General features: G+C 48.7%; 1 protein-coding gene across 2 annotated transcripts in view; it reads left to right on the top strand.

The window, feature by feature from the left end:
• The window catches only part of SYNE4 (spectrin repeat containing nuclear envelope family member 4), a 29,359-nt gene that overhangs the window by 1,347 nt on the left and 242 nt on the right, over positions 1-27,770 (top strand). Inside the window, exons 2-13 of one of the 2 annotated variants that reach the window (XR_010026084.1) lie at positions 6,532-6,809; positions 9,038-9,188; positions 10,598-10,774; positions 12,764-12,901; positions 15,062-15,256; positions 16,839-17,118; positions 18,279-18,379; positions 19,304-19,382; positions 21,255-21,415; positions 21,948-22,103; positions 22,897-22,958; positions 25,464-25,832. Coding sequence is in view for 1 of the 2 variants with exons in the window: in XM_063140316.1 (XP_062996386.1) it covers positions 6,688-6,809; positions 9,038-9,188; positions 10,598-10,774; positions 12,764-12,901; positions 15,062-15,256; positions 16,839-17,118; positions 18,279-18,379; positions 19,304-19,382; positions 21,255-21,415; positions 21,948-22,103; positions 22,897-22,958; positions 25,464-25,689 (1,848 nt within the window). In the remaining variant the exon portion in view is untranslated. Of the gene's footprint in view, positions 1-6,531; positions 6,810-9,037; positions 9,189-10,597; positions 10,775-12,763; positions 12,902-15,061; positions 15,257-16,838; positions 17,119-18,278; positions 18,380-19,303; positions 19,383-21,254; positions 21,416-21,947; positions 22,104-22,896; positions 22,959-25,463; positions 26,726-27,770 lie in introns of those variants that run through there. The other variant, XM_063140316.1, reaches the window with a different exon arrangement.

A 27,770-nucleotide genomic window follows, 5' to 3' on the forward strand; every position in this document is an offset into this window, starting at 1 on the left:
GCAGAAAGAAGCCTCTCCCAGTCCTATCAGCAGGGCCGGCCCTACCATCAGGCAGGGTGAGGCAATGGCCTTGGACAGCTGACGCTGGGGAGCAACAGAAGCAGCCCTGTGGATATTACCCTCTGTTAAAGGACACGAGGGGACATTCAACTCTGCCTGTCCCACATCTGTAACCCAGCTTGCTGCCCTCTGGTGCACGGTACAGTGGAAGATATTATGATATTGCCAGTGCTGAAATAAGATTCAACTGCTAATTCTGGTTGGTTTCTGTACATGAGGGGTGTGTGTGTGTGTGTGTGTTTGGGGGGGGGCAGCGTCTTGTCTTTTGCCTCAGGCAGCAAAACGGATGCCCGGGACTTGAACCCGAGTCTGTTTGCACACCATGCACAACGTGTTCTCAAACTTGAGTTATGGCTCTTCTGCACGGTCCCCGTCTTGGATAGTTTTGAAACAAATAACTTGACGAATTCATTAAGCTGGAAAAGCCCTAATGACAGCTCTGATCCATTACAGCTAAATGGAACCTCCGTGTTCAGAGGTAGGATAGCTTTGAATACCAGATGCTCGGGACCACAAGGGAGGCAGGCCTCTGCTCGTGAGCTTCCTGAAGGTTGGAAAAAGGCTGATGGGTGAGAACAGGGGTGCAGAAGCCCTCGGAAGCTGCATTCCGGTAGTGGGCAGGCCCAAAGTCGAAAGGGACGCACCCCAAGATACCCCAAATACCAGCAGAGCTGAAAGCTTTTATCGCTTGGAACTAAGCCTTGGCTGAAATGCGTCGCCTTTTTCTAGAATGGAGAGGAAACACGCAAAAGCCGTGAAAGCAAACAGTCAGAGGGAAAGGTCTGGGGCCAGGGAAACGGGGCAGAACTGGCCCACAGGTGCAAGAGCGTTGGGGTAGATGGACCCACACCTTGGCCAGATCCAGCAAGGTAGCTCTTAGGTCAGCAAACCTGCCTGTGCACAGTCTTGAGCCTTGGTCCTTCCTCGTTTCAAACACCACTTTGCGGTTTTCTCCAGGAAGTATTTCTTGGGATTTCTCTGGAGGTAGGATTCCAGCAGACTTTCGAACCGCAGCAAGTATGCTCAAACCACAAGAGCTCTCCTTGGCTGTTTACACATCCACATCTCAATCCGGGAGCCAGGAAATTATAATAAATATAGGCACACGTACAATGACAAAATCCACATTTTGCATTTGATCAGATGTGCTGGTACCAGGTGGCGTTCTGCTCTAATGATATGCCCCAAAGGGGACCTGGAGCCAAGCGCAGGGAACTAAATGAACTGCAGCTGGCAAAAGTGTTGAACAAGACGCTGCTGTTTCGATGTAGCATTGAGCAGCCCCATGTTTCGATGTAGCATTGAGGGGCACCGGAAGCAGGCAGAATGCCCCTGAAAATGCCCCACTGAAATGGATGGGTACAATTGGTTTGCCGGCCCTCTAACTCCCTCTTTTCTGCTATGCTTAATCTTCTTGGTCTAATTGTAACTCCTCTGGGCCGGCTTCTCATTCCTACACGCCTGATGGCAGAAAAGGCACTCTGCACGTGTTCAAAGGTGTTTATTTTTTTTATCAGGGCTGGGTGCTGGGATTTCAAAACCATTTCCAGGACTCGCTCAAGCCCGACCTCAGCATCTCTTGGTTCTAAGATGGGTGATGGACCTCTTTCACCTCAAGGCCTGAAATCAACCAATAAAAGATCAGGGGTCAGAGGGGAAAAGGGCAAGGCATTTTGGGGAAATTTGAAGGGCCAGTTTTGCAGGCTGGGTTTGCCCCACAGGTCTGAGGTTTCACACCCCTCTTCTAGGAGCACATCTGTCTGGCGGTTTCTGCACCAAGAATTACTTTAAAATTAGAGCAAACAACTTTCTTTCTTAGCTCAGGTTTGAAGGCTACTGTTCAAAGATTGCAAATGTCCCTTTCTTGTTGCAGCGAACGAAACTATACATTCCTCCTGCTACCTTCAGTAGTTTGGATGCCATTAATTGGATTGCTTAATTTTGGACATGGGAGCAGCCCCAGGCCTATGTTTTGACTCAGAACCCATGCTCCATAATCCCAGGCTAGCGGAGAGGCAAAGGGGGGTGGGTAGGATTGTACTCTGTGCATGCTCAGAGCCCCTGTACTCTTTACTATTGCTTCACACGCTCCTGTAAATAGAGTCCTGACTGGAGCTTAAACGAAGCCCAGCCTGTTTTGCAAAGCAAGCAACGGCCCTCGACAATATGCCACAAGGGAAGCCAACCAATTTCACTATACTGATATGTATTTGCCAAGTCTTTTGGCAGGAGATGCTAGAGAGAACCCAAGGGGGCTGGTCTGTTTGCTTTCATGCAGCAATAATTCTGCCACAGCCATAAGAGAAACACAATGTTTGTTTAGCTACAGTGAGAATATTTGCAATATTTGAAAATGGCATAAGGGCCGATAAAGCAGAGCACGACTGGGGCAGCTTTTGGCCTGAGCTGGAAAGGGAAGCCGGCTAGCTAGCACTGTTTTTAAATATATTTTTTTGTGCTGCAAACAAACACGAAGCAAATATTTTCTCTGGGGTTTTGGAAGGCTAAGAGAGAGACAGATGGAGCTTAATTTTGAACCAGAGAGTTGGAATCTGCATTTCAGCACTTGTATTAATAATGACAAGAGTGCTTTTGAGAAAGTGCAGAGTACCCTTTTCTTTATCATTAAGGATCCACAGACCACTCACACACCCAAAGTTAGGGCAAAAACCTTCCAGGTTAAAAGGTGTGGCTTTCAGACACGCTGGAGCCTGGGGATCTCTTAATTTTTCATTGTACCTTCCTGTTTACATTGGATTGAATTTTAGCAGCACCTGGTCTCTTTTTTAAAAAAAAAGCAGAGAATGAGAGCATGAAAGAGAGTTGCCAGGATGAACTCAAACTATTTGGAAACTGCAGATTTCAGCTTGGAAGTGCTGCCTGTTCATTCTAGACATATGGGGACAAGCTATGGTTACCTGGGTGCGGTGACGAGGATAAATGTACTCTGCATATGCTCAGAGGTCCTCTACTTGAAACTGCATATTTCTGGGGTGGCAAAGTTCTGGCACTGAGAAGGGATGGTGGAAGTTCTAGTCCAACAGAACCTGACTGGACCCAAGGTGCTCACTCTGGCCTAGGGTTACCAGCATGGGTTGCCTTGCTTAAGCAATTCCGGTCCAGCATCTGGGACTTGATGAAACAGTGCCGATAGCTCTCAATATTCAGTGTGTGTGTGTTTCTGTAGCAGTTAAGATGGTCCAAGAAGGGCAAGTAATGGTCAGAGGTGAGTCATCCAGATTCCCCTTTCTAGGCAGTGGGATGGGGGCAAGATGTATGATGGTAGAAACAATGATCAATTGTAACTTTGCATTTGGAAAGAGATTGACAAAGGCATGGAACCTGGGCTCTGTAACCCCTTTAGGGTGCCATCCCTCTACTCTCAACCTCCGATCCAAGAGCCGAGGACTTTGGCTGCCTGTTGGGAGTGTTTCAGCTGTGCCTCCACCTAGGCACAAACTGTAAATAAACAGTAATACGACAAAATTCCAGTAAGCCTCCACTACCTCCCTTCCAAAGGAAACGAAACCCGGGCAAGCCCCATGCCGCTGGAACTTCTACCCTCTTGGAGAAGTGGGGTGCACAGAACCATTTTTGGAGGGGGGGGGAGAGTTACACTGCGTCTCAAGCACAGGCCTTCCAAAGTTGCTGGCATCAGAAATTGGAAGGAGCAAACGGAGCCACTCTTCTGAGCGGAAACCATCACGTTCTCAGGGGTGATACTGAGAGAAAAACACCACCCTTTGTAAAGGCTCAAAAAATAGTTCAACAGCAATGGTCTCCTCCAGCCTTCCCCTTCCAAATGTGTTTGGCTACAACTCACAACAGTTCCAGCATGCTGGCTGGGGAGAATGGGCATTGCAGCTCAACACATCTGGCAGGAACCAGGTTGGGAAAGGCTGGAGGACACTGTTGCTGTTGAACTACTTTTTGAGCCTTTACAGAGGTGGTCTTCTTCTTCTTCTTCTTCTTCTCCTCCTTCTCCTTCTCCTTCTCCTTCTCCTTCTCCCTTCTCCCTTCTCCCTTCTCCCTTCTCCCTTCTCCCCTCTCCCTCCTCCCTCCTCCCTCCTCCCTCCTCCTTCCTCCTTCCTCCTCCTCCTCCTCCATACCACCCCTGAGAACATGATGGTCTCTGCTTAGAAGGTGACCTGTCTGCCTCCTGATAATCTTGCTCAATCGCGTAGCGTCTTCTCGCAACCGTATCCTCTTGGCCATCACTCCTAACAGAAGGGTCCCATCTCTTAAACCTTCAGCAGTGAGCGGGGGCAGAAGTGCTGTATGAAATAACATCCCTCACATCCTCAGTCCAGCACCTCAAGTTGGCATCTGGGACTTGAGAGCAAAACCCTTGACAGCAAGAGGGAAGAGATACCTGGTTTGGCTGTTTTCTCTGCTAGGTCTGGCTTTGCTGTTTTCCTTTGCTCCTGCATTTGGGAGGGGGATTAATATTGTTTGACATGTCATCTTACCTCTCTCCATCCCAGCGATGGCTCTGTCATGAGGCAGAGTGGGGGCAGCAGTTACAGGGTCACAAAACCCTTTACTGAATAAGTTGTATCTTCATTGTATTGGAATGTGTGTGTGTATATGGGGGCGATTTGCCTGTCATAACTAATCTTAACATTGAAGACACCCCAATAAGCTTCCAGGCCCGTGCTTTGCAAGCAACTACTTCAGAAGGCATGTCTGGGATTTTGAGAGTGTCCAGATGGAGGGCACCTAGCACAACCAAGCAAACTACATTGTGCCGCTATTCCATCTTTTTATCCTCGGTAGGATTTTCTGCAGAAATAATAATTTTGTTTTTTTAAAAAAACACCTGAGCGAAATGGTGTGGAAATGCAGGACGGTTACAAATGGAAGAGGCATTGACACCTGAACCCCTGTCAAATCCCATGAATGAGGCAGGGCAATTGCACAATGAACACTTCATCTGGGAGCACCCCTTTGAGGGTGACGTGCACCCCCCTTTTGGGGAAAAAACAACTTGCAGGTTAAAATTTAGAGGGAGCAAACTCCGTCTTCCTTGCTTATCTCATTTTTTACTTGTTGCAAATATTTCCCCTTAATTTCTAGCCAGTTCCCCCTAATATTCCACAGATGAGGGCATTTGGGTAACGTGAGAACAAAACCACAGAGCTGCAGAGTCATGTACTCTTGGGCAAAGCGGGCCTGGTTCTGTGTCGCCTCGAGGAGGTTTATTTTTGTTTTGGTTTTTTGCAGAACATTTCAGCCTATTTGCTCAAGGTTTCAAGGGCCCTCCAGCATACTTTTGCGGAAGGGTGGGGAGGAGATGGAATCCAGGGGAGGCTGGTGGTTCCAATGTCCGCAGGAGTGGTGAATCCACTTTGAGTTTCAGTCAAGACGAGTCAGAACCCCAAAGGAGCTCTCCATAGTACTTCTGAACCAGTTAGAGTTCTGATTGAAACCTGGAGCAGATTCACTGCCCCGTTGACATTGGAACCACCAGCTTCCACTGATAGAAGGAAGACAAGGCCCAGAACAGACAAAAATCTGACACTCTTACAAATGCACAGGCAAAATCCAAACATTACTTTTTTTTTGGTCTTACGTGCTTTCATGACCCGATCTGAATGTCTCTGTTCAGAGGGAAACATGTGGGTTATATTTTTTTATCATAAATAATAGGGAGAGCCTCTGACCATGTACAGAGTGCATTACCTTCACAATTGAGTCTGCCCTTACAGGAGACTCTGTGAAACAGCTCTGCTAGGAGGCTGAGCTGTCAGATCAAAAGACGTGGCTCACAACACGTAGCCCTGCCCACCTTTCTCTTTCTTTTTCTCTTGAAACTGAACTGCTGTCCAGGAAGCAGGAACACGGGTTCCTTGCACACTTCAGATACTGGTCTCCTTTTGTATTCCTGAAGGTACACGGCATTGTCAGCCGAGCAGGTGATGCGGAAAATTCTCAATAGGCTGCTTTTTTTTTTTTATGGGTCCCCAGGGCAATAAACCTTCCCGTGTTTGTTTGCTTAGAAGCAGATAAGCGGTTGTGAACTTGGCTACCTAAGCAAGAACCCAAGGAAGGAGGGAGCTGCCGTGTTGTGTGTGTCGTTCTCCGAAGAGCCCTCGAGGTCTTTGCCGCGTCTGGTTTTCACTCGCTGCAATAAATTGCCCTTTGCCCTCCTGTCTAGCATTTTCATTTTAAACCACGGCTTTATTCCTTAGCAGAGACAGACTTGAGTGCTCAAACCATCCTTTCCTGGCAGGTCCCTTCTCCTCTAGTCCCAGATGTGTGGGTTGTTAGGGAAAGGCACTCTGTGCATGCCCAGAGCACTTCCTTACTGCTTTGTCCAGGTCTAAGCATATTGCCCAAAGCGTGGCCTTCTCTCCTCTTGAAAGGGGATCTGGTTACTGCTTATGCAATGTGTACCTTTTGCAGGATCGGCGCTTGGCTTTCTTTTCTTCTGGCCCTTTCCTTCAAAGAAGAAACGGTGTTCTTTCGCAGGCAGGAGTGACCAGCGGAACCTGAACGGGCTCCACGAACGACTCTCGTGCGGCATTTGTGGTCTCCCTGGCTCTCTGCAGCGGACTCTCGGAAGGGCCCTGATGCATCCTCCCTCAAGGAGATAGAGAGCTGAGGCGTTCGGACCAGGCGCTGGAGATGCAGAGGGTTGGCAGAAGCTGGGATCTTCCTCTGGATCACTGGGAAGATCGTAGCTGCCCCACGCGCCGTGGAGAGCAGGTGCCGGATCTCTGCACGGTATCTATGGAGAAACGGATCCGGTGAGTCTGTTACGGTAGTGATTGTTGTGGTTCTATCTCACCACCTTTCTACCAATACTACTTAGAGAGGACCCATTGAAATGAATGGCACTTTGGTGAGTCGTGTCTAACTTAAGTCCCATTCATTTCAATGGATCCACTTCAAGTAGGACTTATGCTGGATTCTAGCCAACATATCCAACACCAAAAAACAAACTGATCAACATCAGTTCCTATCATTTCCAGCCAGCGTGGCCAATGCTGAGTGTTGTGTAGTCCAAAACAGCTGGAGGGCACCGGGCTGGAGAAGGCTGCCAGAAGAACAGCGAGTTCTGAAAAGCAGGGCTCTTAAATAAATAATGGTCAAGATCCTGAGGCTGCAATAGCTTATACACACCGACCTGGCAGCAAGTCCTATGGAGCTCAGTGGGGCTGGTTTCTCTCTAGGCGTTGTAGGAGTTGCTGTAAAAAAAGACAACAATGCGAAAAGCAGCATTTAGAGGAGCAGACCAAACGAGCTGTCCCAAAGCCTGAATAATAAAACAGGGTCGACAGCAATGAAGGCATCAGGCAGGTCCCGCGTGGGAAGACAGGGGCTCCACAATTGGGGTGCAACCACCAAAAAGGCCCTCCCTCAGGTGGACAGCTGCCTGACTTGTGCAGGTGAGGGAACCCAAGGATGGTCTTCTGATGACTACTGCAGGGCTGTGTGGACATAGGACAGCCGCCCCCAACCTGGTGCCCTCCAGATGTATTGGGCTACAACTTCCTTCACTCCCAGACGAGGATGATCAGGGGTCTGGAAACAAAGCCCTATGAGGAGAGACTAGAAGAACTGGGCATGTTTAGCCTGGAGAAGAGAAGATGGAGGGGAGACATGAGAGCACTCTTCAAAGACTTGAAAGGTTGTCACACAGAGGAGGGCCAGGATCTCTTCTCGATCCTCCCAGAGTGCAGGACACGGAATAACGGGCTCAAGTTACAGGAAGCCAGATTCTGGCTGGACATCAGGAAAAACTTCCTGACTGTTAGAGCAGTACGACAATGGAACCCATGACCTGGGGAGGTGGTGAGGTCTCCTACACTCGAGGCCTTCAAGAGGCAGCTGGACAACCATCTGTCAGGGATGTGTGAAGGTAGATTCCTGCATTGAGCAGGGGTTGGACTCGATGGCCTTAGAGGCCCCTTCCAAGTTTATGATTCTATGATGGGCACTGCAGTCCATCACATTTGGAGAACATCAGATTGGGGAAGGTGGTGTTGGAGGTCTTTCTGCTCTGCCTTGGCATATTGTCCCGGGTTCTGGCTGGCCAGAGTAGGCAGGTAAGCATGCTAGGGTGACCATGTGTCCTGTTTTACAGAGGACAGTCCTCTATTTGAACTTCCCCCCAACTAATGGGACAGATGCTGCACAACATCCTTCCTCTGCTGCTTCTTGCTTCTAGAGTGTTTCAGGAGCTCCCTGCTGAAAGATCCTCAAATGTATTGTGCATAACATGCCTTGCTAATACAATTATGTTTGGTATATTCAATTTAAGATCAGACAAATTTAATTCAGACAATAATTGCAAATTTACGGAGTGTACTTTTAAATGTTTTGAAAGGAATGACATCCAGGAATGTCATTCTGCTAATGCAAATCTGTAAAAAAAAACCGCTAAAAATAATAATATGATCGCATATTTTTTCAATTTCATCCCAATTTTTTGTTGCTTTTTTTGTGAAAACCCCTTTGGGGAAGAACCAACCTTCCTTCCTTCCTTCCTTCCTTCCTTCCTTCCTTCCTTCCTTCCTTCTTTCTTTCTTTCTTTCTTTCTTTCTTTCTTTCTTTCTCCAATGTCTTCAAAATTCCTGGAAATTTTACATCTTTAGAACTTCTTCCCAGCTTTCTCTGTTTTGTGCATTTTCCAATGGATTTCTTAAGAACGTAAGAACTGGATCAGACCAAGGGTCCATCTAGTCCAGCACTCTGTTCCCACAGGGGCCAACCAGCCATCAGCCAGAGACCAAAAAAGCAGGACATGGTGCAACAGCACCCTCCCACCCATGTTCCCCAGCAACTGGTGCATACAGGCTTACTGCCTCGAATACTGGGGACAGCACACAACCATCAGGCCTAGTAGCCATTGATGATGTTCTCCTCCAAGAATTCATCCAACCCTTTTAAAGCCATCCAAATTGGTGGCCATCACTCCTTCTTGTGGTAGTGAGTTCCATAGTTTAACTATGCACTTCTTGTCTCCCTGCAGAGAAGAGCAGGCATGGCATCTCCAGGTGGCCCTTCAAGACTTGATCTTCCGCTTCCAGGACTGGCTGTTGACCGCCGAGGTGACCGTCGCCTCCGCCAATTCCTCGCTGGTCTCTTACGCCAATTCCAAGAAAGAGCTGCAAAGGTTTGAGGTAAGGCAGAATCTTCCGGAAGCAGGTTGGCTGACTCCTCCCGAGAACTGCCAAGATGTCCGTTCGCTAAACCCTCTCGGTTGGGGAAGCATTTAATAGTTTGGGATTCGCCGAGATTAGTGGAGTCCTTTTATCTCAAAAGGAGCAGCGACGGGCCAAAAATAACAGACACTGAACAAACGAGGCATTGAGAAGCTGTTGCCCACCCTTCTGAGGGAGGCCAGGTGGAGAGAATGCTACTTTGTTCTCCGTCTGCTGACACTTGTGTGAATTTCCAGATTTTAAGTCCCCAGCAATCCAGGTCACCTCGTACGAGAGAGAGGAAGGAGAACGGTTTGCTGAAACATTCGTAGTATTCCAAAGAGGGCTCTTGACTGTCAGCCAGGAGCTTAATTGCTAAAAGGAAAGTTTCCGTGACTCAAGGCTCTCAGCAACCTTGCACCTAAATTTGTGGGTAATTGAGTATCATTGTGCTTATCTTATATTGCAGGATGAGCAGAAGATAAATCTGGATTTACTGGCAGATCTCTGGGTGATTTGCAGTAGATCAGCTATTTTACCAATAGCAAACAAAATTGAACTTTTTTAAACAAACCAACCCTCTGCTGTTGCTAATTTAATCAGGTATCCCCTGGCTTCAGTTTTCCTCTCCTGTAAAATGGGAGTATTAATTGGACGCCTTTGACTTCTGACTGGTTCTGATTGAAACCCAGAGTGGATTTACTGCCCCACTGACATTGGAGCCACCAGCCTCCACTGCTGTAGCGTAGGTGCAGCCACCTTCCAACCCAGATGTGAACCGCCCAGAGAGCTTTGGCTATTGGGCGGTATAAAAATGTAAGAAATAAATAAATAAAATCTTAAAAGCCCGATCCAGATTGGGGACCGTGGCCTATTTTAGTGTGTAAAGCATTAAAAAAAGAAAAGAAAAAAATATGTAGTTACTAGATACAGATTTAAAGCAATGTCTGTTTTGACCCAGAGAGTTTTGTGCTAGAATCCTTTATAATCATGCAGATTTTTATTTTAAAAAACCACAGCTTCATGCAGAAAAGGGACTGAATGGACTGTGGGTGAACACATCCGAAATTGACACAGGGCAGAAATTGACCTTCCTTAGTAACATGTGGTCTTGTACTACAGAGGCCGTGGCCTGCCACGGATCTGACACCCCACTGGAATTTCACTTCTTTCTTTCCACCAATTTGGATGGCTCTAAATGGGGGTTAGACAAATTCATGGAGGCGGCGTCTATCCATGGCTACTAGGCCTGATGGCTACGTGCCGCCTCCGGGAACAGAGGCAGTATGCCTAGGTATACCAGTTGCCGGGGAACATGGACCCTTGTGTCCTGCTTGTGAGATGGACCCTTGGCCTGATCCAGCGGGGCTCTTCTTATGTTCCTTCAGGCGCTGCAAAGGCAGCTCTCGGACAAGCTGCTGCTTTTAGAGACCTTGAACAGGCAATACCACCGGCTGGTACGGGGCGGCAGCATCAGCCCACCGCTCAGATCCACCGTTCGGGGACTCAACCGGCGCTCGGATGAGCTGCAGACGCGGGCCGCTGCCGTTTACAAGAGGCTGAAGGTAACTATGGTTCGACCTGGACCTGAGAGGTGGGCTGAATGGAGTGAAAATACAACTGCATTGACATTTTATGCGTGAGGATGAGCAACTTGCAGCCCGTGGGCTTCATGGCTCCAGATTTTGCAGGGCTCTTGGGGAAGACACCCTTGATGGGCCCCTCCCTCGGTGAGTCTTTTTCTCCATCTGTCATTGCTGCTGGTCCTTCAACATGGCCACTTCCTTGCTTGCTTGGCAGGCAGAGAGCCAGGGTGCAAGGAGGCCCGGGCATCTGCTGCTCCCTTCTCACCACTGCCATTGTCTGGGCTGGAGGGAGAGGCAGCAGGTGAACAAGCAGGACGCAACGGGAGAAGAGGAGGAGCAGGGCCAGGGGACATACGTCGCCTTGTGCTGTTAGCCTAACAGTTTTCCCTTGGCATATGAGCAAAAGTTGGTGCATTTATTACCTGCCACACAGAGCTCTGTCAGACGAGCGTTTCATTGCACACTCGTTGCTGGGCACTCACGGATTTTCGCGGGTCCCTCTCATGATATCGTCTGCCTCCCGCCCCTTCTAGCCTTCTTCGTGCCACAAAAAAAAAACACCCCAGTAAGTCTGACTTATTTTTAAAGACGGAAGTTGCCGCTATCCCCTGCTGCGTGCAGGAGAAGCAGCGGGATCAAAACGGCTCTCCGAATGGGCCACGTGCACGTTGCTTACTTCCTCTTTCGAAAGAGGAAGTAATGAGGGACAAATGCACGGGCGGAGAAGCGATGGGAACCAAACGCGTTTTCCCCTGTGTGATGACACTCACAATTCCACCCTCGATCGTTGCTAAGAATTAGTGGCCTGTGTAGCATTGCCCACTGTTTTTTTTGTCACAAGAATAAGACACGCAGACGGTTTTTGAAGACCTGCATCCGGGGTTCCTATTCAATGCTCCTCCGTGTAGCTCTTGCATTCTGGGAACAAAGTACAGCAGTGGTTCCCAATTGGTGGTCCGCGTAACCCACCCAGGGGGTCCACGGCACCATTCACATATTCACCATTCATTTCTGGGGTCCACTGACGACGAATTCCTACCAGAAGTAAAATATAACATCCCTGAGCACCTGCGTAATTTAGCGACTAGCTTCAGAGATTACTTCCCTGCACCTAATCCTGAAAACTCACAGATAAGGAATCCTTTTGAATGTGGTGATGTACAACTCACAACTCTATCTGCGGAAGAGAAAGATATGCACTTGTTGGCGTGACTTGTGATGGTTCATTGAAACCATTTTTCAAAGAAAATAGACTAGACCAGTTCTGGGTGAAGTTTTTTTCCTGATTATAAGAAGTTTAGGTGAAAAAGCTTTGAAACATCTAGTCCCCTTTTGTTCCACATATCTTTGTGAACAAACGTTTTTGACATTTTGTTATATGAAGAACAAGCCTAGAAATCGGCTCAATGTTGATCCAGATTTGAGATTAAAAGTAGGAAATATTGAACCAGATGTGGAAGGGATTGTTCGGGACAAAAAGAGGCATGATTTCTCCATCACATTTAGGTTTAGTAGCTGCTAGACAGGTCATAATTTGTTCAATTGTGAACTAGATGTTAGTAAAATTAAATTCGTCTTTATAGTCCTAACTAAATCATTGTCATTTTTACGTGGTGATATCACAAATATCACCAATTTTATGGTCTGTTTTTTAGTATACCTAAAATCCTTTGTTTATTAGGGGCTACCCCTTATTTTCTCCAAGAAATTGCTTCGCACAGGTAACTCTGGGCGGTTGATTTTTGTGAACCGCCCAGAGAGCTTCGGCTGTTGGGCGGTATAGAAATGTAATAAATAAATAATAAATAAATAAATAAATAAATAACTACCATAGAGGTAACAAATTTTTCAAAAGTAGGGGGTCCGTGGCTTGGCATTTGAAAAACAAGGGGTCCACAGTACTTAGCTAATTGGGAACCACTGGAATACGGTATCGGATCTGCCATTTTTTCTCACCCCCTCCTTCAGCATTTCGTGAACCAACGGGAAGAGTTTGAGTTGGAGAGAGAGACCATCCAGGTGTGGCTGATGGAGCTGGACCTCCGGCTCACAGATGTGGAGCACTTCTCAGGAGGCACGTCGCTGGATAAAATGATACAGCTGCAGGTAAAACTGAATACAGAAAACAGGCCGCACGCGCTCAGCCAACCACCACCATGATTTACCCACAAGGCCGTCTGTTTTCTGAAATCTGGTATCTTAGCTCAGGATTTGGCATCCCGAATAAGTTAACACTCTGGGGAGGGAAACAAAAAAAGTATGTTTCTAGACCTTAGGATTCTTGCAAAAGAGAAATATTTTTTTTCCACATACAGAAATGACAAAATGTAGGAGAACACGGATTGGTGCCCTACGCACCCTCAGTCACTGTACTCTCTGCTTTCTTATCCTTGAGCCAACATCAGTTTCCTCATCTATAAAATGGGGATAATTATGGCATAACAGTTTATTTCAGTTATTTATTTGGAAAGACGATTTCAGTCCCGCCTGGAAGCTATAGTCAGCGACGGCCCTACCATTAGGCACAGTGAGGCAGTTGCCTCATGCAGCAGATGCTGTGATATGCTGTGAGGTGTTAGAGGAGAGAGCTGTGGGTCACACGGTCTGCCTTACGCCCTCTAAGCAAGCCTGCCGCCTTCTGGTGTGGTGGAAGATACTGTCTCAGAACCAGCCTTGAGGAAAGATTCAACTGCTAGATTCTACTGTTACTTTCTACTGTTAGTTTTTCCCTACCCTGTACCTGTTTGCATTCTCTTCCCCACCTTATTGTTTTACTATGATTTTATTAGATTGTAAGCCTATGCGGCAGGGCCTTGCTATTTACTGTTTTACTCTGTACAGCACCATGTACACTGATGGTGCTATATAAATAATAATAATAATAATAATAATAATAATAATAATAATAATAATAGTCCAGTCAGCCTTTGTATATGGAATGGGACAGGTGCCATGTTGTCTTCGCCTCAGGCAAGAGGAGGCTGGTGGCTCCAATGTCAACGGGGCGGTGAATCTGCTCCGGGTTTCATAGAACCATAGAATCATAGAATAGCAGAGTTGGAAGGGGCCTACAAGGCCATCGAGTCCAACCCCCTGCTCAATGCAGGAATCCACCCGAAAGCATCCCTGACAGGTGGTTGTCCAGCTGCCTCTTGAAGGCCTCTAGTGTGGGAGAGCTCACAACCTCCCTAGGTAACTGGTTCCATTGTCGTGCTGCTCTAACAGTCAGTCAAGTTTTTCCTGATGTCCAGCCGGAATCTGGCTTCCTGTAACTTGAGAACTTTATTCCACATCCTGCACTCTGGGAGGATCGAGTAGAGATCCTGGCCGTCCTCTGTGTGACAACCTTTCAAGTCTTTGAAGAGTGCTATCATGTCTCCCCTCAATCTTCTCTTCTCCAGGCTAAACATGCCCAGTTCTTTCAGTCTCTCTTCATAGGGCTTTGTTTCCAGACCCCTGATCATCCTGGTTGCCCTCCTCTGAACACGCTCCAGCTTGTCTGCGTCCTTCTTGAATTGTGGAGCCCAGAAATGGACGCAATACTCTAGATGAGGCCTAACCAGGGCCGAATAGAGAGGAACCGGTACCTCACGTGATTTGGAAGCTCTACTTCTACTAATGCAGCCCAAAATAGCATTTGCCTTTCTTGCAGCCATATCGCACTGTTGGCTCATATTCAGCTTGTGATCTACAACAATTCCAAGTTCCTTCTTGTTTGTAGTATTGCTTAGCCAAGTATCCCCCATCTCGTAACTGGGCATTTGGTTTCTATTTCCTAGATGTAGAACTTGGCATTTATCCCTATTAAATTCCATTCTGTTGTTTTTAGCCTAGCACTCCAGCCTATCAAGATCACTTTGAAGTTTGTTTCTGTCTCCCAGGGTATTAGCTATCCCACCCAATTTTGTGTCATCTGCAAATTTGATCAGCGTTCCCTGCACCTCCTCGTCCAAATCAGCCAGAACTCTAAAGGAGCTCCACACCTTGGTTAGCTCCTTTAGAGTTCTGGCTGGTTCTGACTGAAACCCGGAGCGAATTTACCGCCCCACTGACATCGGAGCCACCAGCCTCCACCGTCCACGAGTTGCCCACCCCTGCAGTACACCTGAAGCTGCACCTCCCACCCACTCAATCCCATGCTAGGAAGGAGATTCGCCCCAGGAGACCTGAGAACAACACGGAAGGTGGACACCCACAGATCTTCCCAGGGGTCACTGCATCCCTCCCGTTTCCTGACGCTGTTTTGGCTTTTTCCTTGGTCTCCAGGCATTTCAGCAAGATGTACAAGCCAACGCAGAGCGCGTGGATTGCCTGCTGGTGCGCGGGGAATCCTTGATCCAGAAAAGCCAGCCCGAAGATGCTGAAATCTTGGGCGAGGCGTTGCAGGACCTGAGCTGTTTCTGCCAGGAGGTCTTCCGCAGGGTGTTTCGCTTTCGCTGGCGACTGGTCAGCATGAGGCTGGTAGGTGTCGCGTAGGGTGACCAACTGTCAGGATTTCCCCGGATTTGTCCTGGTTTTTGTTCTTTCCATGGTGTCAGGGGGGATTTTCTATAATTTTCAATAATGTTCTGGAATGATACACCTTCCTCTTTAACGCTGCCATTAGCATGGCAGGAGGGAATGACATGCTTTCTTGAGGCACATCATTCCCCCACCCCGAGCTCCAATTGAGGTCTTAAAGGGGAAAGTGGGTCATTCGTGGACATTATAGAAAAGGCCCCAGTTGGAGTGGATGGTGGTGGTGCAGAATGAAATCCTTTCCCCTCCTCCACTCCAATCGGGTTCTTTAAGATGGCGGGGGAATAACGTACTTTCTGCAGGACTCAGAAAGCTGCTTCCCCCCCCCCCACACACACACACTAGGTGTCCTCTTTTTTGGTTTCCCAAATATGGTCACCCTAGTGTCGCGTCTCCCCTGCTCAGAAGCAGACGTGGCCGTTTCAGGGCATTAGCGAAGGCAGAGGCGCGGGAGGTTAAAGTTACGTTCACACGTGCTTTGGCAGCGTGCAAGAGCAAGCAATGACCCGCATGTCTGAACTGCACGGAAATTGTTCCTGGGGTGGAGAATTCAGCACTCTGAGAATCTGGGGTTTTGTTTACTTACTTTGAAAATGCAAGTTTCTAGCCCTTAAGAGTGCGTGGGCAAAACTCCGGAGACAAGACCGGTAGCTGAGCAAAATTTCTAGTGGGGCTCATTGCATTACGGAAATCCTGGTCGAGATGATGCACACATTGCATTGAGCCGGGGGTTGGACTCGATGGCCTTGTAGGCCCCTTCCAACTCTGCTATTCTATGATTCTATGATTCTATGAAATCTGCTAAATTTCCACAATTTATTAGGGCCAAGCTAGACGTAACAGGAATTTCGTGTGAGCAATTAAGGCGCCCTTTTTATGGATTTAAAGCATTTCCGTGCCTGCCTTTCAGGGCAGGAGCCCTCCCAGGGTGACGTACAACAATCACATTCGCATAGTAAAAACTGACATGGTAATTTATTTATTCATTTACTTATTGCATTTCTATACTGCCCAATAACCGAAGCTCTCTGGGCGGTTTACAAAAAATAAAAGCAGTAAGAACAGCAAGAGCAGCAAACATCCTAAAAAAACTATCAACACCAGCATAGAAACAAAAGCTACTAGATACATCTGCAGCTAAGACTGGGATAAGGCATAATCAGGAAGGCCAGAGTAAAGTGGTACATTTTCAGGGCTTTTTCAAACGCTTGCAAAGATGGAGCTTGGTGGACCCCTGATGGACACTTATTCCAGAGGTGTGGGGACACTGCAGAAAAGGCCCTGTCCCTTGTAGCCCTCACAGGTGGGCAAATGAGGAGGGTGTCTCTTGCTCTTGCAGCTCTCTGGATGGTCACTTGTGGGGGGGAGGCTGGGTTGTGGGGCTCAGGACTTTGTCCCCAAAGCCCAGCCCTACCTGCATCACTGGACTTGGCCCCAAGAGGGCTAGAATTGACAAGTCCCCCACATATGCAGGCGGCACAACAGGACTGACAACAAGGCCGGGCTGACTGTATCCTGTCCTCAGGTCTTCGAAGACGAGTGGCTGTCCGATCGGGAGAGTGATTTGGAGTCTGACTGCTTCACGGAAGAATCCCTGGCGTTAGATCCTGTTTATGCTGGAACCGCCCGGCGTCCTTTCAGTCCTCTGTGCCAATCTTCCCCAAAGAAAGCCCCCTTCCTCTGTCGCAAGCAGCCGGCCCCCATCGTAGGGGGAACCATGGATCTGGAATGGGACCCTTCGGTGGATGTCGGAGGTTCCACGTCCCACGACGAAGAGGATTCCTCATACTACAGCGCCATCACAGGTAGGCAGGGCCTGTGCGAGAGAAGCGCTTCAGGGTCCCTCGCTTCGGGCACGGAGCTGGCCAGAGTCCTTGCCCCGTGATGAGTTTCAGGCCTTCCCCGCAAGCCTAAAGACCTGAAGCCATCCCAGTGGTGCCCTCAGCTTTCTGGGTGTTCCACCACATTCATGAGGACTAGTCATCTCTCTTTTTCTTTTTGTTCAAAAGATGAAAGTCAAGAATCGTAGGAATTTAAGCTTCAGGCCTTCCGAGTTCCTGCTGTGCTTAGAGAGTTGCATTCAAAGCCAGTGCGGTGCCATAGTTAGAGCGACCTGGTGCCCTTCAGATATTTTAGACTAGAATTCCCAGCATTCCTGACCATTTGCCACGATCGCTGGGGATGATGGGTGTTGAAGTCCAACACTTCTGGTCGGTACCAGGTTGGCGAAAGCTGGGTTAGAATACTAGAGTACTAAAATACTGTACTAAACTAGGATGAGGGAGAATCTAGTTCAAATCCCTCCTCTGTTATGAAGACCACCCAGTAACTGTGGGTCAGCCACACTTTCTTTCAGCCTCGCTAGCTTCCACAGGAGTGTTGTAAGGATAAGGGGGCAAGTAGAAGCATGTACACCACCCTGAGTTCTTTGGGAGGTTGGGGACAAAAATGTAATCACAGAAAGCAGAATTTTTCCAAGTGCTCCTTTCCTCATCATTTCTATACTTGCAAATTCACATCTTATGCCATCCTGTTGTTCTGTCAGTCTTTCCCCACCCTGGTCCTGGGACAGGGCCTTCTTAGTTGTGGCACCTGTACTTTTATCCAATTGCTGCTTTTATTGCTGCTTTTGTGTTTATTGTCTTGTACTGTAAACTGCGTTGGAAATGTTCATGGGAGGGTGGTGCTGAAATGTATAAAGTAACTACATAAATGTATTTTCTGAATTCAGCTTCTTCCAGCCATCAGGCTTGGGAAGCAGAAACTAGTGCACCTGTGCCTGACAGATTCAGCACCTTGCTCACCCTGAAACTTGTGAGAGCTTTCACCAGGCATCCCAAGTTTTTCTCTTGAAAGCCAGCCACCAGGACTAGAAGCTTGATTTTTGAAAATGAAAAGCTGGGAGTCTTCGGAGGTTGCTTATAGCTTGGGAAAGATTCCTTTCAACTGCTTTACCACCATGCAGGAGTGGGCCAGTGGGAGGAGCCTCGCCGAAGGTGCAAATCGTCCTCTGGTTGGGTGTCCCGGTCTCTACCTTTGAGATATGGCATCCAAGAAGACTTCTGTGTAGGTATTGGGGAAAGGCTGGCGGAGTGGGGCAGTGGGTCTTAATCCCAGGGCCTGGTAGAAGGAGAATTATCATCATCATCATCATCATCATCATGGGTGGTTCACAAAAGCTAAAAACAGTAAACATTAAAAGTATACAAAATTTAAAAACCATCAGACATAAAAACAACAGTATAAAAACAGGAGCATCCATTTAAAACAACAATTTAAATTTAAAACAACAATTGGGATAACTGCAATGTACTTAGCCCTTGTGCTTGCTGGGTCCATTCCCCAAATTCCCTACATTCTCTGGCTCAAATAATGGACCCAGTCCACCAGGAACATCTAAATAGCTATTCGTAGACATCTCCTCTTCTAAAACAAACTGACTTAATCTCTGTGAGAGGCCGTGCTTGGCGAACCTGGCTTAATCTACCTGAAAGACATTGCGGTACGAGCCGCTAATGCAGCCTTCCTCAACCTGGGGCGCTCCAGATGTGTTGGACTGCATCTCCCAGAATGCCCCAGCCAGCTGGCTGGGGCATTCTGGGAGTTGTAGTCCAACACATCTGGAGCGCCCCAGGTTGAGGAAGGCTGCGCTAATGTCACGTGCAGCTAATAAATTCAAGCCACAAAGGGGAAAATATAAAACTGACCAGGTCCAGAAGGGTTAGGATTAGGACTGTATATCAGAGCAGTGTCAGCCTCCATGCTGAGCCAACTATCTCTGGTTTTAGACCAAGCTGGAGAAATATTTAGCCTTCTCACAGAGCTAAGAGAGACTAAACTGTCTCCGTTATCTTTAAGAGCTCAGCAGAATATCTTTAGAATGCAGAGATGTGTAGGTTTGCAAAATGTGTAGGTTTGTTATTTGGGACAAGCGTGGGCGCCTCTGTCATAATGGCACCCTCTCCTTTTTTAAATCTGGCAACTTTACAGGCACAAAACGGCTTCCAAAGAGAATGGGAGCAGTCGAATTGCTCTGGAATAGACCAGAAAATAAAAAGATGCAGTTCTGGTAAGTCGGCAAATTTTCCTTTCAATGTCTTCTCTTTCTTTCTTTTTTCTTCTGCCAAGACTCTTGTTCATGCGCTGGTTAATTCACGGTTGGACTACTGCAACCTTCTTCTCACTGGCCTTCCTTCTTCTCACATCAGTCCGTTGGTTTCTGTTCACCACTCTGCCGCAAAGATCATCTTCTTGGCTCGCCGCTCTGACCATGTCACTCCACTTCTGAAATCTCTTCATTGGCTTCCATTTCACTTCAGAATCCAATATAAACTTCTCCTGTTAACCTTCAAAGCTTTTCACGGTCTAGCTCCTTCCTATCTCTCCTCTCTCATCTCACACTATTGCCCCGCTCGTGCTCTTCGCTCCTCTGATGCCATGTTTCTCACCTGCCCAAGGGTCTCTACTTCCCTTGCTCGGCTTCGTCCATTTTCTTCCGCTGCCCCTTACGCCTGGAACACTCTTCCAGAACATTTGAGAACTACAAGTTCAATCGCAGCTTTTAAAGCTCAGCTAAAAACTTTTCTTTTTTCTAAAGCTTTTAAAACTTGATTTTGTTCTGACTTTTATACTGTTAGCTTTACCCTACCCTGTGCCTGCTTACCCTACCCTGTGCCTGTTTGCATTCTCTTCCCCTCCTTATTGTTTTACTAGGATTTTATTAGATTGTAAGCCTATGCGGCAGGGTCCTGCTATTTACTGTTTTACTCTGTACAGCACCATGTACACTGATGGTGCTAAATAAATAAATAAATAAATAAATAAATAAATAAATAATAATTAAAAGGAAAGGCTGATTAATAAGTCTTACTGGCTGTTTGCAGGGGTGGGGTGGGGAGTGCTTTGAACTTCTGCCTGTCGCTTAAGAGATTTCCAGTCCCCTACCAGCCTGCTTGGCTTCTGTGCTCATCACTGCCTCCTGGTAGTGCCCACAATTTCAGAGCTCTGGTCCAGGATGGCTTTATTTATTTATTACATTTTTATACCACCCAATAGCCGAAACTCTCTGGGCGGTTCACAAAAATTAAAACCATAGCAAGACAATCAACAGGTTAAAAGCACAAATACAGTATTAAAAAGCACAACCAGGAGAAAACCACGCAGCAGAAATTGACGTAAGATTAAAATACAGAGTTAGAACAATAAAATTTAAATTTAAGTTAAAATTAAGTGTTAAAATACTGAGAGAATAAAAAGGTCTTCAGCTGGCGACGAAAGGAGTAAGCCTATGCGGCAGGGTCTTGCTATTTACTGTGTTATCTGTACAGCACCATGTACATCGATGGTGCTATATAAATAAATAATAATAATAATAATAGTGTAGGCGCCAGGCGGACCTCTCTAGGGAGCTCATTCCACAGCCAGGGCGCCACAGCGGAGAAGGCCCTCCTCCTAGTAGCCACGTGCTTGGAATTGGACCTTTAGTATCGTAGTGCCCACTCTCTGGAACTCCCTGCCACTAAAAATTTGGCAGGTGCCAACCCTTGTGGGTTTCCAGTACCTGCTGGCTGAAACCCCATGCCTTCCCAGGAAGATGATTTTGTCCACCGTATGAAGACTTGTTTTTGTACATTGCTCAGAAACGTCTTTCATACAAGCCATTCATCAATATCATTAAATAAATAAATAAAATAAATAGCAAGGCGTAGTTGCTGTTGGAGTTGGTAAGGGCCGTGATCTGGTGGGACGTTCTCTTGCACAAACCCCATTGAAAACACCACGTCCCCTTTCTTCATGCTGAGGTTCAGTTCCCAAAGCTGTATCTGCCTTTGAATGAATTGTTAATTCTTAATTTGCGGCCCAAACGGTCTGTGGCTGAGTACTCTGGTGACTGAAGCTCCGTTTTAGGGCAGGATTTCAACTGGGTTGCCGTTTCTGGTAGGAAATTCGCATCCATGGGAGCTAGAACATTGCGCAGATCCGCTTGCGGAGAAAGGAAGCTGCCGCCTGATAGAACCAATGGGATTTGACCCCAAACGTGTTGAGACCTGGCTGGGACAGAACTGCCGGGAGAAGACGGGAGCAGAACCGGAGCCAGAACAAGTAAGCTCTTCTGACGGGGTGGATTCAGACCAGCTCAGGGTGTAGAGAAACGTACGGAGCTGCCTTATGCCGTGTCAGACCATCTAGCTCGGTAATGGGCCTGTTCAGAAGACACCTTAAACCCTGCTGGTTAAGGCTTTTGGTTAAGCAGCAAGGCTTAAGGTATCTTGTGCGGTGCGTTTTACTAAACCCTGCTCACCCACGAACCCCAGTCTGCAGCAGGGTCAGCGGCTCTAACCGTGGCTTAAAGTACTGTGTGTGTCAGCACGGCTTGTGGTTAGTGCTCACCCCGGAGAACCACAGTTCCGCTAACCACAGAGCCTGAAGTGTCGTCCGAACAGCTCCACTCTCTACATTGGCTGGGTTCACACAACACGACAACCCACACTCAAGGTTGAGTATGGGTTGAACCATGGGCCTATCTACTTTGGCCGCTTGATGGGCAGGGCCGTGGGTTGCAGCAGTGTCGTCCCTGCTGATCTAGCGCCATCACCTCTTCCTGACCTGCCTTGTCTTCCCGTTCACTTTGCAGGGCACGCACATCCCCCAACCTGCCATGGAGCGGCAATTGCAGGTGAAATCCCAGGCAGGCAGGCAACGAGCCAAGCGGGAGAAGCCGCCCCAGCGGACAAAAAAGAAAGCCAGGCCGACCCTCATCACCCAGCCTGGTTTGGCGAACAACTGGGAGGTAGGATGATCCCAGAATGTAGCCTGAGGTTCAGCAACTGAACTGTCTTGGCCAGCAGTTTCGCTGGGAGATTTTGAAGCTATAAGGAAGAAACTCCTGATCATGTACAGAGTGCCTTCCCCTCACTATTGAATAATCACAGCCAGTTCCCGCCCAGCTGGGTTTAGGGAGCTCACAGAGCATGGGTTGGATCATAGGAAGCTGCTTTATACTGAGTCAGACCCTGGGTCCATCTAGGCCAGTGTTGTCGACACTGACTGGCAGCAGCTGTCCAGGGTTTTCAGACAGGAGTTTTTATTGCTGTACGTGGAGATGATGGGGATTGAACCCGGGAACTGCCACGTGCAAAGCAGGGACTCTACCACTGAGCGACAGCCCCTGCCAATCCAGATCCAGGTTCTGCTTTCCACGAAAGGAAGGACTTTGCTTGTGGAAGGTCCCTCGGTCGACTTTTGGGGATCCCACTTCTGCTCAACTACGCAGCTGACCCCATTCGGCGGGGAGGGGGGGCATGACTCTCTGTGTAGCATTTTCAGGGGGCTAGAGGGGGTGGGGCAGTCCCCTTCCGCCAGCGCAGTTGATCCAGTTTAAGTCTGGATACGACCCCTTGGTTTTTCCAGGCAACTCAAGCCCTGGCCACCTCTCCTCTGACAAAAGCCCTGGCCAGACAAGTGCCTGAACACATTTGCTTTGCTGTAAAACAGCCTTCTAGAAGGAAATTCGAAGAGACAGACCCTGCGTCTGTTCGCTCAGCCTGATTTCCCCCCTCCTGTTGCTGTACATCTGTTCTTAGATCTCCACCACGAAGCAGCCCGGCTCCCCGTCAGCAGAAATTGCAATAACCACTGAAAATGGGTAAGAGGCCTCTTGATGCTTCCCTCTGTTTTTAAAAACACACATCTCTGCGTCACAGTTTCAGGCAGGGATCAGCACCTGGTCGGCCTCGGGTCCGCCTTCCTCGGTGCCGCTTGGAACATCTTGCTGTAAATTGTAGGAACGGGTGCCAACCTTGGGTGGCTTTAAAAACGGATTGGACCAATTCACGGAAACTGGCTACTGGGGCGATCTATTCCATCCAGTATCTGAGGCAGTGCCCCTCTGGATACCAGTTGCTGGGGAAGATGGGTGGGAGAACGTGAACAGCATGCTAGACTAGTGATAGTAGCAATGAGGAAGAGGAAGAGGAGCAAGAACAGCTGGTGACAATGGTGGTGACAAGGTAGACCCACTGAGGGAGGGGCTCCATTGAGGGCATCTTGCCTACCCCCCCAAACCTGGAACCAGCACCAGACTTGATCTAGCACAGCTCTTACATTCTCATCCAAGCTCCGTCCATGATCTTTAGCAATCTAAGACTTTTAAGTCTTGACGTGAGGTAGATCAAGGCAGTTGCTCCTAGGGTGGAGAAGTGATGCTGGAGCGTGGCCTGCCACTCACAAGGGAGTTGAAGCGCAAGAAATGAACAGAGGGAGGGAGGGAGGGAGGGAGGGAGGGTGAGGGTCAGGAAGAGCCCGAAGCTGGGGGGCGGCGCTTGTTCCTCTTGGAACTCCACTATCTGTCTAGACAAGACGGTCCAAACTTCTGTCAAGCATCTGTCGGGGATGCTTTAGGGTGGATTCCTGCATTGAGCAGGGGGTTGGACTAGATGGCCTTGTAGGCCCCTTCCAACTCTGCTATTCTATGATTCAGCTCCTGTCCATCGATGATGTGCTTGAAAGGTGTGTGTGTGCTGATACCTACCAGTGTAACATAAGCTTCAGCTGGACGCGCAACCTTGAAAACATGGAGAGGAAATATTATGACACCTGCAAGGGCAAATGCTGACTCCCAGAGGTCACGGGGTGGCCTTTAGCACCCAGAGCATCTACAGCAGCCTTGCCCAACCTGCTGACACCCTCCAGATGTTTTGGACTTCAACTCCCATCAGCCCCCACCAGCATGGCCAACGGTGGGGGATGCTGGAAGTTGTCGTCAAGAACATCTGGAGAGCAGCAGGTTGGGAAAGACTGGGGCCTGGCTTCACCGCTCCTTCCCCATGAAACCCCATGGTATTGCTGCTGCAGGGTGGGGGCAGGAGAGCCCCACGCCAGGAGGGAGCACGCCCACGCCCTCTTCCCGGCTTCCGGCGACCAATCACCGGTCACCGGAGTTGCTTTTATCAACTCCATGTGCTCCGTCAAGTTCGCCCCTTTCTGTCAGAGGCTGATCTTACCACCGCAGTCCAGGCCCTGGTTCTTTCCAGACTGGACTATTGCAACCTGTTGTATACAGGGCTTCCCTCGAAGCAAATCCAACGCCTACAGGCTGTACAAAACGCAGCAGCCAGGTTGGTCGAGGGGCTCCCAAAGTGGTCTTCTATCATTTCAGGGCTTCAAGAGCTCCATTGGCGGCCAGTGGCTGCCAGAGTGCGCTACAAGGTCTTGTTGACCGTGTATAAAGCCCTGCATTGCTTGGGCCCTGGATACCTGAGCGCTCGCCTTTCTCCTGTGTCTCACCATTGGCAGACTCGCTCTCAGGAGCAGGGCGCCCTGATGGTCCCCCGCACAAATTGGACTGTGCGGGGGTCAGGGCTTTTTCAGTGGTTGGCCCCCGGTTATGGAACAATGTGCCCCTGGAGATTAGACAGGCTCCCGCTCTCAATTCTTTCAAGCGCCTTTGTAAGGAGTTTTTATTTTCACCAGAGTTTGGGGAGGGGGTGGTTTAAACTGGGTTGAGGGCTTTTAATGGCTTGAGGGTGAGGGTTTTTAATGGAATCGTCTTAATGTGGGTTGAGGGTTTTGAATGGAATTGTTTTATATGTGATTGTAAAGCGCCTCGATGCCAGAAATGGTGAGGCAGCGCTATAAAAATGCTTTAAATAAATAAATAAAACAAAAATGACCCTCCACCCCTGGATCAACACTGGAGCGAGGTCACACAGTGGAAGGGCCCTGGTGACCTCGCTTCCAAGGGAAAAGTTGGGGTAAGCCTCCGACATCGTTGCAGCACAGCTTCGGGGGGAAAGCCCGACAGTGGCTGTGAGTTGGCGGCTGCATCGTATAACCGACGCAGCGCCACTGCGTAGCCACCACGGGGCAAAGAAGACGTTTAGACCGCTCCTGGGTCTACCGGGTGCTTTTCCTTCATCACCTCCTGATATCCACAGCTAGCTACCGTGAGTAGGGAATGACAAGCTCACAGAAGGTGCCCCGAGTAGAAAAGCGGGGCAGCGCAGAGGGCTAACGTCTCGGCACGTCTGACTTCATTTGTATACGAATGAATGTCCTACAGTTCCGGAACACCTTTCCGTTCAGAGCGGCATCCCCGCAGCCGACCTTCAAATGCTTTGCAGGTTTCTGGATCTGGCTCTTGTCCTTTCAGATACGATCCACCTCAGCCGTCGGTTTCTTCCGCCGGGTCTCAGAAGCTCCCTGGAAGTCCCGCCCTGAGGAATAGGCTGCTGCTCCTGCTCTTCGCCGCGGTCTTGATGCTGTGGTTTCTGCTCTGCAGTCCCAACTCTCTCTCCGAGCCCTCCTGTCTCCGGATGAATGGCTACGCCCGATCTTCCCACCTCATGCTGAAGTACAGTGGACCACCGCCCACTTAGCACGAGGGGTGGCCCAGGGGCTCTGGATAATGGAGAAGAAAGAGGCCTGTGGGAATCCCGTGGGCTCCTCCAGGACGGACAGTGGCTTGCATCCGCTCAGAGATGGGCTCCAGGGTCTGGTGAACTGAGAGAGAACTGTTTCGGTACACAAGAGTTTCTGTTGCTCACTACCAAGTCTAGTAGTGCATGTTAGGCAGATTCCTCCTCCACGAATGTCCTGGATCCTTTTTTTAAATGCAGGTAGCCTGAACATCAGAAGAGCCTTGTTCTATCAGACCGAGGGTCCGTCTAGTCCAGCGCTCTGTTCCCACAGTGGCCAAGCAGCTGTCAACCCAGGGGCCGACAAAGCAGGACATGGTGCAATAGCACCCTCCCACCCATGTTCCCCAACCAGTATATATAGGCTTACTGCTTCTACTACCGGAGGTAGCAACATAGCTATCAGGGCTAGTAGCCACTAGTAGCCTTCTCCTTCCAGGAATTTACCTAACGCAATTTTAAAACCATCCAAATTGATGGCCATCACTGCATCTCTCTACGGCTGTGAGTTTCGTAAGGTTGCATTTCTCCTTGCATTTTGAACAGAGGATCTCGCCCGAATTACAGAGCGATCGCCGCTCTGCATCTAGTATGTTCTTCAGGGCAGGGGTGGGCAGAAAGTAGATTGCCAGATGCTTTGAACTTCAGGCCCCAGAAGCCCCTGCCAGCATGGCCAATGGCCAGGAACGCTGGGGAGTTGACCTCAGAAACATCTGGAAATCTATTTCCTGTTCAAGCCAGCCAACACTTTTACCTAGGCCAGCCTTCCCTGATTCCCTTCAAATCCATTGGGCAACAACTCCCAGAATTCCCAGCCAATTATGACAGCTAGGGGGTTATTGGAGTTGTAGTCCAAGACATCTGGAGGGCATCAGGATTGGGGAAGGCTGGCTGAGGCTGTGTGTCGTGGAAGGTGCAAGTCTCAGCTTTGCAGAGGCCTTGTTATCTGCACTCAACTTGCTAGTGATTTAATATATTTGGCATTAAAGGTTTTGTAATTAAGAGGAGAAAAAGCAGTTTGATGTTGTCTGTGTTCATGGCAGGCCGTGGGGGGTGGGGTGGGAGGCACCCCAGAGCTCCTGTCACACTTCGACTCTCAAAGGGGAGTAGAATCCATATTTAGGCCACAAACCTGCATTACTCATGTATTATTATTATTATTATTATTATTATTATTATTATTATTATTATTATTATTATTATTATTATTATCATCCCACCTTTTGCCCAATGCTGGGCCTCAAAGTTTAAAACATACATGGGGGGGGGGAACAAAACCATACACGTTTAAAATACACAACAAAATTATAAGACATTAACATAGATGGAGGGCCGGATTATTCTCCAAAGGCCTGCTGGAACAAACAAGTTTTCGCCTGCTTCCGAAAGCCCATCAAGGAGGGAGCCAGCCTAGCTTCCCCGGGAAGAGAGTTCCAGAGCACCGGAGCAGCCACCGAGAAGGCCCTCTCCCATGTTCCCACCAAGCGTGTGAAGATGGCGGGACTGAAAGAAGGGCTTCTCCAGAAGATCTCAAAGCACGGGCAGGCTCATAAGGGAGAAGACGGTCTTTCAATATGTACTTTTCCCTGTGCATTCAATCCAGATCTCTTGGGCAGGGCGGGCAGCGTGCGGCCCTCCAGATGTTGTTGGACTGCGATTCCCATCAGCCCTTGCCGGTATAGCCAAGGGTGACGGATGATGGGAGTTGTGGCTTCCCAGAAGTCGTCCGACTGCAAGCTGACCTTGGAGGACCCGAGAACATTTTTAAAAATATTACAGGAAAATTAACCCCGATGCCCTTCTCAGTCAGAAGCAGCTGTGTCAGTGTTACCCCTGATGATCTAACATCAGTATAAAGGGGGAAAGGAGGACCCGAGGAGGGGCAAAGAATGTGCAGTTGCAGCAAATCCTTACAGATGGGGAAAAGCAGGCTGGGGGTTGGGTGCCCTCGACAGCGGATGTGCGAGGCCCTTCACCCTTCATCCATTAAACCACACGGCCTCCCAATGGGAGGGGGCAGAGGCGCTTCACCCTCTCTCTCT

This window comes from Elgaria multicarinata, chromosome 13, assembly GCF_023053635.1.
Source record: "Elgaria multicarinata webbii isolate HBS135686 ecotype San Diego chromosome 13, rElgMul1.1.pri, whole genome shotgun sequence".
NCBI lineage: Eukaryota > Metazoa > Chordata > Lepidosauria > Squamata > Anguidae > Elgaria > Elgaria multicarinata.